This window comes from Cebus imitator, unplaced genomic scaffold (assembly GCF_001604975.1).
Source record: "Cebus imitator isolate Cc_AM_T3 unplaced genomic scaffold, Cebus_imitator-1.0 Scaffold399, whole genome shotgun sequence".
Lineage (NCBI taxonomy): Eukaryota > Metazoa > Chordata > Mammalia > Primates > Cebidae > Cebus > Cebus imitator.
The window spans coordinates 1223036-1236000 of record NW_016107714.1 but is presented as its reverse complement, the minus strand read 5'-3'; the positions used below and the strand labels follow the sequence as shown (position 1 = coordinate 1236000).

Here is a 12965-nt window from a genome sequence, read left to right as displayed (position 1 = left end):
TATAAGCCCTGGAATCACATTGGCTGGATTCAAATCCCAGCTCTAACCCTAATTGCTATGCAACCTTAGGTCTAAGCCTCAGTTTTCTCATTTGTAAAATTGAGGTCATAATAGTACCTTCCGCACAGAGTTGTCAGGAAACTTAAATGAGATCTTATACCTAAAGTGCTTAACACAGGGCCCAAAACAATGAATGCTCCAAGCACACCCTCTATCATTATCATGTCTACTTCCTCATTTCAGAGAAACAGTGGCCCAGGAAGGCAGAATGTCCTGCCAGTGCTGAACAGCTGGGAAAGAGCAGAGTGAGAGTTAACTTATGTTTGTTGATTCTGATTCCATGGCCTTTCTGCCTCAACATGCTGCCTTCTTCGGTATACCAGACATGAGCCTAGGGGCTCAAAAAGGCAACTTTCCCTAACCTATCTGGGCACAATACAGTCTATGTAGACAACCTAGAAGAGATTTGTGGCTGAATGCAGGTCATTCCTAGAGAGTGATGGGGATGGAATCATGGAATCACAATTCAGGCTAGGCTCTGCCCCTTAATACTTGTGAGCATTCAAGCTCACTCTTTTAATATCTCTGAGCCTACTTCCTCTTCTGTGACATGGGTATAATAATGCATCATGAGAATGCCTGGCATGTTGTAGCACTCTACAAGTGAGATCCTTGTCGCCTTTGGGGCTCTAACTCCTGTACTGGAACAGGGATTATTGTCCAAGGGAAGCTATCACCTCTCAGGTCCCAGAGAAAACAGGAAAAAAGGTATAATCTGGCTGCCAGAAAATTGGAAGATTTTTTCACTCTTGGGAAACCAATAGACAGCATTGAGACAAGCAATCTCATTGCCAACTCAGAGATTTACTGTTTAATCCCAACCCAGTATCACCAAGCTCTTCCAATCTCCTCCTAGTTCCTCTGGTTACTCCTCACATCACAACAATGTGCATCATATACTAAGCAATGCAGAAAAAAAAAAAACAGATGAGGATTTTTTAAAAATGCACCACCTAGAAATAACGGTCATTAAGTAAAAATCACTTTACACATGCTTCCATGGGAGAAAGATGGGTTGAATGAGCAGACAGGTAAACAGAAATACTTACATAAAATAATATGTAATTATTTTAATTACAAAATACTAAAATTGCCTTTACAAAAATTTAACAGAAGGAAAAAACTCCAAGTGAAAATGAACTTTATGCTGGACTTTTGTTTCTTTGGCATAAGAAAAATGATTTCTGAATACACTCCTTGAAGGTTAAGAGACTATAAAATTTTAAGAAATTCAAGCTATTTTTTTAAATCATATTTCCATTTTAGAGAGTATAAATTGACTTTGGCAATGAAAAGTGAGGTCTGCAACCTCCCTTGATTTCTTTATGTATTAGTTAGCTTTTGGGCTCATTTCGTTGAGTTTATGATATTACTATTCTGTAATTCAAACACTCAGGAGGAATTTTCTTCTGTTCCTTGGGCTATGCTTTCTTCTATATTGGGCTCCATGCCTTTTGGATACTTTTTGGTTTTTCTGTTGCTTATTATATAGTTGTGCTACTTCTTTTCACTCTGCTGTTTGGGCAGTCTTTCCATTTTGCTGTGATGCAATTATAACAATATTACCTGACACAACTATATGGCACTTCCTATGTGTCAGTTGCTCTTCTAAGAGCTTTCCATATATTAACTCATTTAGTCCTCACAAGATTCCTGAGGTATTATCACTATCCCATTTTACAGATGAGAAAGTTTCAGCACAATTAAGTAACTTGTTCAAGGAACTTAATCTCTCTTTTTTTTTTTTTTAGACAGTCTCACTATGTTGCCCAGGCTGGAGTGCAGTGGCGCCATCTTGGCTTACTGCAACCTCTTCCTCCTGGGTTCAAATGATTCTCCTCCCAAGTAGTTGGGACTGCAGGCACCCACCACCATGCCCTGCTAATTTTTTTTTTTTTTTTTTTTTTTGGATTTTCAGTAGAGACGGGGCTTCAAGTAACAATCTATTAATCTCTTAGTGGTGAAGCAGATATGTCTCACAGAGTCTCCTTTCTCTAATGCCTCATAAGAAGGAGACTCAGATTAGAACTAGGGATACTGGCTCCAACATCCATTTTCTTGACCACTTTTCTTCCCACCATGCCTAAGATCAATCTGTGCTCTCAACTGAGCTACAGTTTGAGGGCGCTTCTATGTATTTCTACATACCTGGCCTGAAGGTATGGGGAGTGGAGAGGGAGAATTCAGCTTAGAAGGTGCGCCAACTTGGAGGATTTACTCCACCTGTTTGGAGCTGCATTCCACCCCCTAAGCTCTGGACGCATCCTCTAGCTTAGCCTATAGCCCTCACATCCACTGAAGAGTTCATCTCCATCTCCATCTGCTTCACCCATTTCTCCCCAGGAACCCTTTCCACTTCTCCACAGTCAGAAAAGGGAAAAGCTACCAACGCTTTGGTTTACTTTCCTCCTGACAGAGAGCATAAAAACTCTCAAAGTCTGGGTGACACATAGTTATGACTTCTGGCAGATGGGGTGAGAAACCTTACTGTGTAATACACTTCCTCTCAATTCTAGAATCTTCCATGCCTTTCCTTATTTACTGGTTGAAGTTTGTGGCACTGCATGTGCCCCATTCCTTGTTTGATTGCTGAGGTAAAATATTTTACTAATTTGTATGAACTTGGTGGTGGGAGTGGGGATTGCTCATTTATTAAATTAGGCATTAGAGAGACTGTGAGACATATCTACTTCACCATCCTGATCCAGATATGCATACAGCATACCATACACTGTTTCTTGAAGATTCCAAGTTAGCTAGATTTTGTAAATCAGATCAGGGAAACTAGATTCCTATAGGAAAGGAAGGAGAAAGAAAAACTTTAAAGAGTATTTTAAAAATGCAAGAGGGTACAGAGAACATTCTGAGCTAATCAGGGAAAAAAAAAGAAAAATGCTTTAAGTGTTAAGATGTGCCAGAGATATGAAGCCTTGAATGAAGAATGTCAGACTCTCTGGTTCAGATACAAGTTAGAAATCAGGAACACATTTTAAAGTTTTCTAGGCTGAGCACAGTGGTTCATGCCTGTAATCCCAACACTTTAGGAGGCCAAGGCAGATGGATCACTTGAAGTCAGGAGTTTGAGACCAGCCTGACCAACATGATAAAACCCTGAATCTACCAAAATTACAAAAAATTAGCTGGGTGTGGTGGTATGCACCTGTAATCCCAGGTACTCAGGAGGCTGAGGCAGGAGAATCGCTTGAGCCCGGGAAATGGAGGTTGCAGTCAGCAGAGATCATGCCACTGCACTCCAGCCTAGATGACAGAGCAAGTCTCCATCTCTAAATAAATAAATAAGTTTTCTACTTTTTAGCATAATTTTCTCTGATTCTTTCTGAATATTAGGCCTTCATACTGTTAACATCAGACTTCAATAGCTTGCTTTTCCCCATCCCCAAGCATGACCTCCACTATCAGGAAATTCCACTGTAGTGCTCCCAGCCAGATACACTGGGAATGCCTGGTCTCTTTCTGATCCATTAGCCTACGACTAATAGACACTGAGGCAGGCGGAGGACACAGGAATTGCTGACCACAAAGGAAGCCCTGCCCCTCCACAGGGCTTATACCAAAAGGTGGAAAACTGAGGAGTCCCCTGGAAGGCACAGGTGCCTCATTTGAGTCATCTCACCAACAGAGCTGAGTGCAGCTAGAAGCATTTATGGAATTTTTCAAAATATAACTTCTTGTGGAACTGGGAGAAAATATTTACATAACACATATCTGATAAATGCAAATTTAAACCTCAGTGAGATACCATCACATACCTACTATAATGGCTAAAATTTTTAAGTTAATACCAACTGCTAACATGGATGCAAAACAGCTGAAATTCTTAAACGCTGCTGGTATAAGTGCAAAACAGTAAAGCCACCTTGGAAAATAGCTGGCATTTTCTTTAAAAATTAAACATACGGCCGGGCGCCGTGGCTCACGCCTGTAACCTCAGTACTTTGGGAGGCCGAGGCAGGTGGATCACGAGGTCAAGAGATCGAGACCATCCTGGTCAACATGGTGGAACCCCATCTCTACTAAAAATACAAAAAAGTTAGCTGGGCGTGGTGGCGCGCACCTGTAGTCCCAGCTACTCAGGAGGCTGAGGCAGAAGAATTGGTTGAACCCGGGAGGCGGAGGTTGCAGTGAGCTGAGGTCGCGCCACTGCACTCCAGCCTGGTGCCTAGTGACTGAGTGAGACTGAGTATCAAAAAAAAAAAAAAGAAAATAAATTAAACATACACTTACAATAAGATCCAGCAATCCTACTCCTTATACCCAAGAGAAACAAAAAGTGATGTTCACACAAAAGCCTATAAGCAAATGTTGCAGTAGCATTATTCATAATAACCAAAAACTGGATGTAACTCAAATGCCCTTCAATTGGCAGATAAACAGACTGTGGTACTTACATCCCATACGACGAAACACTATTCAACAATAAGAAGGAACACACTACTGAAAACACACAACATGGATGAACCTTAAATGCCTTATGCTAAATTGAAGCCAGACTCAAAAAGCTACATACTGTGTGATGTGATTTATACGACATTCTGGAGGTGGCAAAATCACATGGACAATAGATTACTGGTTGGCAGGGAGAATGTTGGTGGGAGGGGTTGACTACAAAGGCATGGCATGAGGGAATTTTGTGGTGATGTAACTTCTATATCTTTTGATGGTGATTTTAGGTATTTATTAAAGTTCAGAGCTGTACACTGAAAGAGGTAAATTTTGCCGGAAAAAAACGAAGTTCACAAAAGAAAAATGTCATGTGGAAGAAACTTAAAAATAACCCACTTGATTGGTAAGAGAAAGCTCAGGAAGGGTAAGTGATTACCACATCATGGGAAGAAATGAATAGCAGGATGGGAACCAGTGTCTCTCCGCCCCTGTCCAGGATCCTTTCCACTACAGCAGTATTTCTGATTTTTTTTTACCTTGACTTTCAGTCAGAAATATATTAGTTTTCTATTGCTGCCATAATAACTTACCACAAATTCAGTAGCCAATTGAAGGTAAACAACACTTATCTACCTCAGAGTTCTGTAGGCCAGAAGTCCAGTATGGCATGACTATATCTCTTGCTTGGGGTTACACAAGGCCAAAGCAAATGTCTCAGAATGTGTCAGCTGGCCTGGCTCTGAGGAGGAGGCTTGAGGGGAAAATCCACATCCAACTGGAGAGACTACAGGCAGAATTCTCTTCTATGCAGTTGGGGGACTGAGGCTGTTTCCTCGCTGGTGATCATCACTCCCAGCGTCTAAAGCCTGCCCACATTTCCTGCCTTATGACCTGTCCATCCTCAAAACCAGCAGCAGGCCTTGTCCTTTTCATGCCTTAAATCTTTGACAGTCTCTTCTGCCCTCAACTGGGGCAAAGCTGTTCAAGGGCTCATGTGATTACTCTGGGCCTGCACAAACAATCCAGGATAATCTACTTGAAGGTCAACTGATTCGTAATGTGACTTATACCTGCAAAATCTCTTCTGCCATGTAATGTAACATGTTCATGGGCATAACACCAGCAGGTGAAGGTGATGGGGGCCTCCCTTCTGCCTACCACATACATTTTACACAAAGACCAAATATACACACATGTAAATGAAACAATTAGAACACTTACTTTTACTAAACTCAAGTTATTTCAAAACGCTAGTGGCAACACACATTGATTTCACATCCCACGAATGAGCTACAAACTGTAATCTGAGTCTATCTCAAAAATGGAGCAGTATTTAGAAAATAAAATTTTCCTTAGATACCATTAACGATAACATCAAAAATATTAAGTACTTAGAGAATAACATTTAACAAAATACATCAATTTGAAAGGATGTCCTTTCAAATTCCCATTTGCAATAATAGGAGGCCTAGAGAAGGGCCTCTGGGGTCTGTTTAATGCTCAAAATCACATGCAATGCTATAGAACTAATCACAAGCAAAACAAGACAATCCCTGGTTAGGGACATCCTACAGAATACCCAGCCAGCACTACTCAGGCTGTCAAGGTCATGAAAAATGAGGAAAGACAAAGAAACTGCCATAGACCAGTGAAGACTGGGACCAATTTATGTACAATTTATCACAATTTTAAAAAATGAGGTTACTGGTACATGCTATAGCATGGATAAGACTTAAAAACGTTATCAAAGTGAAAAAAGCCAAACACAATAGACCACATTATTACATGATTCCATTCATATGAAAATGTTCTAAAATTGACTGTGGTGATTGGTGTACACATTTGTGAATATACTAAATACCACTAAATTGTACACTTTAAATTGGTGAAATATAGGGTATGTGGATTATATGTCAATAAAACTTAACAAAAAAATTAACTGGCTCAAACTAGGACCATATTTATTTGAACTCCTGAGGGCAAGTGGTGTTCATAAATTCTGGAACCACTTTCTGGTGATGTGCTGGAAAAATAAAAGAACAAAATTAATGAAAAGACTGCAGGTTAGAATGGCCGGCAGGAAAGATCAGGAAGGTCGGTGACCAGGTATGGTGGCTCTCCAGTCACAAGGCAAGAACAAAGGCAAGATTATAAAGCACACTAGACTAAAGCTGATCAAAAACCTTTATTCTGGTCCTCATCATTCAGTAAGCCACTTATGCAGAACATTTCTTCATCTCTGCTCCAAGCAGCAGTTGCTGCACCCAGGCTTGACATGGAAGACAGAAGTAGTGGAAGACCTTGCAGAGAAAAGCTAATTGATGAGATCTCTGCTTATCCCAGCATAGGTAACTGCAGAACAGGAAGAGTGTGTTTAAGCGCAAAGGCTCCGTTCTTCAAAGCTGAGGCCTGTAGAGAAGGGTGAACTGAAGGCTGCAGATGAAGGCTCACAAAACTGTTCCACTCAGCAATCAATCCAAAGTACCTAAACGTACAAAGAACAATGAGTACAGCACGAGACCTCAGGAGCTGGGTTAATGTAACAAACTAGGCAAAGTTAATGCCCAGTCTTTTGACAAAGACAAACCAAATATACATGACAATAACAGCATATAAATTAGGAGACAAGGAATTTGAAAACTTGAGTTAATGGATTCTGAGATCTCAATTTGTTGAGAATGAAGGGAAAGGTACTGACTAGGCTTTGATAAATTAAGGACTTACACAGTAACTGATAGAGTAATCACTAAAAGAATAGAAATATTTAACTTCCAAGCTGACAAAAAAATCAAATGATAATCTAAAAGAAGGCCAAAATTGAAATGAAATAATATATTATATAAAACAAGAATATAGAAAGCAGGACAAAATAAGACAATAGATTCAAATTCATAGATACGACCAATTATGTTAAACATAAATGAACTACGTGCTCCAGTTAAAGACTGTCTGAATTTAGGAAAATAATCCAGTTAAATCCTGTTCACAAATACATGGAAAGATAAAAATTAAAAATTTACAAAAATACATACCATGCAAATACTAACTAAAGAAAGCTGATAAGCTTTAATATTATTAAACAAAATAGACTTTAGGCCACAAAGCACAATTAGAAATAAGAATAGCCAATTTACAAATAGAAAAGGCTCAATCACCAATAATATGTAACAATATTAAATTTGTATGTATCTAATCACATGGTTTCATAATATATGATGGTAGGCCCAGAAATATAAGAAGAAATAGTCCATAATCATAGCAGATTTTTAACACACAACTCTTTGAAATTGGTAAAATAAGCAGACAGAAGAAATTAAGTAAGAACACAGAAAATCTAAACTATGCACTAATCAAATTTGGCATTGCAACCCCTCTAACAGCATCACTGAATTCCACCAAATAGTCCAAAACAAAATAATTCCAATCTTAAAAAAGTTTTCCAGATAATAGATAAGATAAAAAGTGGGCAAGGTGCAGTAGCTCACTCCTGTAATCTCAACATTTTGGGAGGCCAAGGCAGATGGATCACCAGAGGTCAGGAGTTCAAGACCAGCGTGGCCAACATGGCAAAACCCCATCCCTACTAAAAATACAAAAATTAGCTGGGTAGAGTGGTGTGAGCCTGTAATTGCAGCTACTCAGGAGGCTGAGGCAAGAGAATCACTTGAACCCAAGGGGCAGAGGTTGCAATGAGCTGAAATTGTGCCACTGCACTCCAGCCTGGGGAACTGAGTGAGACTCTGTCTCAAAAAAAAAAAAAAAAGATAAAAAGCATGTAATTGCCTGAATTGTATGAAGCTTACGGTATGAAAAAAATACTAATCTCTCTTATAAACAGGGATGCAACATGCATAATCTGTTTAAAAAATCTACATAAAATCTACAGTGAGCATAATTACTAAGGAAATACTGAAAGCTTTTCCTTGGAAGTCAAAAATGCCTGTTCTTAACATTTCCATGCAACACTGTACTAGAGATTCTAGCCAGTTCAGTAGGGCAAGAAAAAAACAAATATGAAGATTGGAAAGAATTTCACAAAATTATTATTATTAGCACGATATACTATTATGTAATTAATGAAACTCAAAAATCAACAAATATGTCATTAAAATTAGTAAGAACTGAATCAAAACAAAATTTTTAAGTAAAAAATACTAAAAATGGAGCTAAGCAAGATGCTAGGTACAAAATTAACATATAAAATCAATTATATTTCTAAATACAGCAATATTTAGAAAACAAAATTTTCCCTTCAAATATACCATTAACAATAGCATCAAAAATAGTAAGTACTTAGAGAACAACATTTAACAAAATATGTCAAGATTTCTTCAGGTAAAATATTTTATTAAAAACTAAATATTAATAAATGGAAAAGTAGACTATATTTATGAACTGAAGAGTTCACTATTTTAAAGATATCGTTTCTCCCCCAAAGTAATTTATAAATTCAATACAATCTCAATTAAATATCCCTTTTTGTGGAATTTGACAGATTCTAAAATGTACATGAAAACGCAAAGATTCAAAAATAGCAAAGATACTTAGAAAAAAACCAGGTGGGAAGATTTGCTCTCTCAGATAAAGCTACCATAACTGAGAGGCAGTGTAATACTGATGTGAGAATACCCATGAATGCAAAAGAGATACAAATAGATCAATGGAATAGAACAGAAGGGCCAGAAACAGTCTTAATTGCTAAGAAAGGCAGCACTGCAAAGCAGTGAGATGTTATGGACAGGTGGATATCTAATTATGAAGAAACAGATGAGACTGGACCCCAACCCAATACACAGAAATTCAACACCACTGTTATGAAAGACAAAACTACAAAGATTTTAGCATATAAGAGAATGTCTTCATGACCACAGAGTAGGGAAAATTTTCTAAAATGGATACAAATAGCACTAGTTATAAAGAAAAAAATGGATACATTTGACTACCTTTATCTTTTAATGCTTACCAAAAGACAACCTTTTTAAAGTGTAAAACAGCAGGAAAAGATATTTCCCATATACTAAAAAAGATTAATATCTAAAATATACCAAGCATGGCTGGGCACGGTGGCTCACGCCTGTAATCCCAGCACTTTGGGAGGTAGAGGCAGATGGATCACTTGAGGTCAGGAGTTCAAGACCAGCCGGGCCAACACAGCGAAACCCCGTCTCTACCAAAAATGCAAAAATTAGCCAGCCGTGGTGGTGCATGCCTGTAGTCCCAGCTATTTGAGAATCTTTTGAACCTGGGAGGGGGAGCTGCAGGGAGCAGAGATCGAGCCACTGCACTCCAGCCTGGGTGACAAAGCAAGACTCCATCTCAAAAAAAAATTAAAAATAAAAATGAAATAAAATATACCAAGCATTGTTATAAATCAATAAGAAAAAAACGAAAATACCTAACAGAAAAATAGGAGACACCCCTCAAAAAAACTGGACATGATTATGAAAAGATGCTCAATGTCACCCATAATCAGGGCAATATGAATTAACACCACAATGCAACTATCACTTACATTCAGTGCCAGCTTGTCAAAAATCAAACTCTGGCAATACCAAGTATGGGTAAGAATGAGGAGCAATGGGAATTATCATGCACAGCTGGTAGGAATGTGAACTGGAATACAGGAAGTTCAGCAGTACTTGCCAAAGATGGAGATATGAATACCCGATATATCCTAGGTCCCAGCAGTATTATATATTTTATACATACATATACATTCATCCTGGAGAAATACGTACAAGACTGTTCACGGAAAATTGTTTATAATAGGAAAAAAAAAAAAGGTTTCCCAAATATCAATATTAAAATAGTTCAACAGTGGTACTGTCATGCAGTAAGGAACATGAACAAACGAGTTATGTGCAATCACACAGATGAATCTCATAAATGTATTACCTTAAAGAAAACAGTTGTGTGACAAATGCTGACCAGCGAATGCTTATGGTTTGGTTCCATTTTCAGAGAGTTCAAAAAAACAAAACTAAACCTTAGTGTTCAGGGATGTATGCTTATACAGTAAACTATAAAGAAAAGGAAGGAAGTAATTACCAAAAAAGTAAGGATACAGTAATGTCGGAAAGGGGAGAAGAGGTATGATGATGAATGAATACATGTGGGACTTCTGGGAGCTGACAATAGCCTATCACTTGGCCTACATGGTGGTTACAAGGGTGTTCATTTTATCATTTACTGACTTTACATTTACAGCACACACTTTACATGTGTCGTATTTCATAAGACTTAGAATATACATATAAACATATTTGTATAAAATATCCAGATTACACAGGAAAACCAGTAACCGTTATTTGCAGGGAAGGGACCTGAATGTGGAATTAAGGGACAGAGAGAGGGTAGAGAAAGGCTGTTCACAGTCTTCATTTTCAGCTTCTACAATCAACCAGAGATAAAGCATGAAAGGTTTAATTGTGATAAGATATAAATGTTATCAGCTTTCACAACGTCAAAGTACCAGTATAGACAACACAAACTGAGAGCTACACGTGAACTAAAAAGGGAAAAGGGATACGTTCACTAACAGTCATACTTTACAGACTGGGGAGTCAAGAAATACATTAAAAGTTGGACACAACCACCACCAAAGACATTCTAGTATGTTATACAAACTGCAAAGGTAAAGAAAATAAAACTATTGATACAATTACCAAAAATCAGAAAGTCAGGAGGGGATTTATGGGGTTCTACAGGTTAGCCAAATTTTCATTTATCACAGCAGGAAGTCAACACATATCATCTACAACTGACAAATCAATGGGTAAGCATATTAGTTAGAAATAAACATAACCACCAGAAAAGCTCAAAACGCAGTGGGGAGACAGCAGCACCTGTACTTCATTGTAAGCCATTAGGTAACTATTTGATTTTTAAACATGAATCTATATTGCTTATAAAAAAGAAAAAAAGCTTCTACTTATACCATACACATCTAAGGACATAAGAACATTTATTTTACCAAGTACAACAAAATATAATGCAGACTGAACCCACAGGTGCTATGATGGCTAACATTCACACCTACCAATATAGGACAGAGCAGAGGGATTCAATCACAGAGATAAATGAGGATGAAAGCAGAGTATGAAAATGAACACAGCAACCCTTCAATAAATGGCCATTTATTAAAAATCCAAGCCAAGCACTATGCTGTGACAGAGGCTAGAGAGGAAAACTACATAAGATCTCCCCACTTCTATTCCTAGTCCCTCCAGTTTATTATCCCCAGAGCAGCAATGCTGTGAACTTGAAATACAAATCTGATCATATCACTCATGTCTTTGAAAAGCTGGTCATTAAACATGAAGAGGTAAAGTAGGCTCCAAACATTTTTGACTGGAGAACTTACAGAAAGTCTGTCACAAGGAGTGCCTGCCTTAGGTGAGCAACTAACAGAAGTTAATTTTAAGAAAAATGAGTAGGTGGAAAGAAAGGCTGCAGAAAAATCTACAAATTAAAAGAATGCTCAATAGTCTAGGCATGAAGCTGGCCATGGCAATGTATCTAATAAGACATTTAGAAAATATCTATCAGAAGGACCAGGGGCCTAAGTTGACATGGAGATGCAGAACAAAAGGAGTAAAAAACAGTGGAAAAAATCAAGAGATTTATGAAAGTAATAAGACTTGGAGGAGGTAATGAGAACACCCTGGGAGAATGAACTGAGGGTACATGGCTTTTGCTAAGCTATTCCAAAATACAGTCACGTGTTGCTTAACAACAAGGATACATTCTGAGAAAGATGCATCACATCTTTAGGCGATCCTACCACTGTGTGAACACCATAGAATGTACCTACACAAACCTAAACAGTATAGCGTACTACACACCTAGGCTACAGGGTATACCTATTGCTCTCAGGCTACCAATTTGAACAGCATGTTACTGTACTGAATACTGTAGGCAGCTGTAACACGATGGTAAGTGTATTTAAACATATCTAAAAATAGAAAAGGTAATGTATTTAATTAGGATGTTATGACTCACTGGGCAACAGGAATTTTTCAGCTCCATTATAACCTGATGGGATCACCCTCATGTGTGCAGTCCACAGCTGACTAAAAAGTCACATGCAGCACTTGACTATATATGTGTAGTGAAGAGTAAGCTGATCTAAGAATTAAGTAGCAGAAATAGCTCTAAGGCAAGGTAGCTAAAATGAGATATTTCAAACATTTGCTATTTTAATGACAAAACTGGCAGGCACGGTAGCTCACGCCTGTAATCCTAGCACTTTGGGAGGCCAGGGAGGTGGGGGGGATCACGAGGTCAGGAGTTCAAGACCAGCCTGGCCAAGATGGTGAAACCCCGTCTCTACTAAAAATACAAAAATTAGCAGGGCGTGGTGGCAGGTGCCTGTAATCCCAGCTACTCAGGAGGCTAAGGCAGAGAATTGCTTGAACCTGGAAGACGGAGGCTGTAGTGAGCCGAGATTGTGGCACTGCACTCCAGCCTGAGTAACAGAGCAAGACTCTGTCTCGAAAAAA

General features: G+C 38.5%; 1 protein-coding gene across 7 annotated transcripts in view; it reads right to left on the bottom strand.

The window, feature by feature from the left end:
* Positions 1-12965, bottom strand: part of POLE4 (DNA polymerase epsilon 4, accessory subunit) — a 57281-nt gene that overhangs the window by 41738 nt on the left and 2578 nt on the right. For 3 of the 7 annotated variants that reach the window (XM_017508772.1, XM_037731432.1, XM_017508778.2), the window contains exon 4: positions 6631-6949. The exons of 1 other annotated variant lie outside the window; for it this stretch is intronic. Coding sequence is in view for 3 of the 6 variants with exons in the window: in XM_037731432.1 (XP_037587360.1) it covers positions 6936-6949 (14 nt within the window). In the remaining 3 variants the exon portion in view is untranslated. Of the gene's footprint in view, positions 1-6630; positions 6950-12965 lie in introns of those variants that run through there. 3 more of the 7 variants (XM_017508773.1, XM_017508777.1, XR_001819105.2) reach the window with 2 other exon arrangements.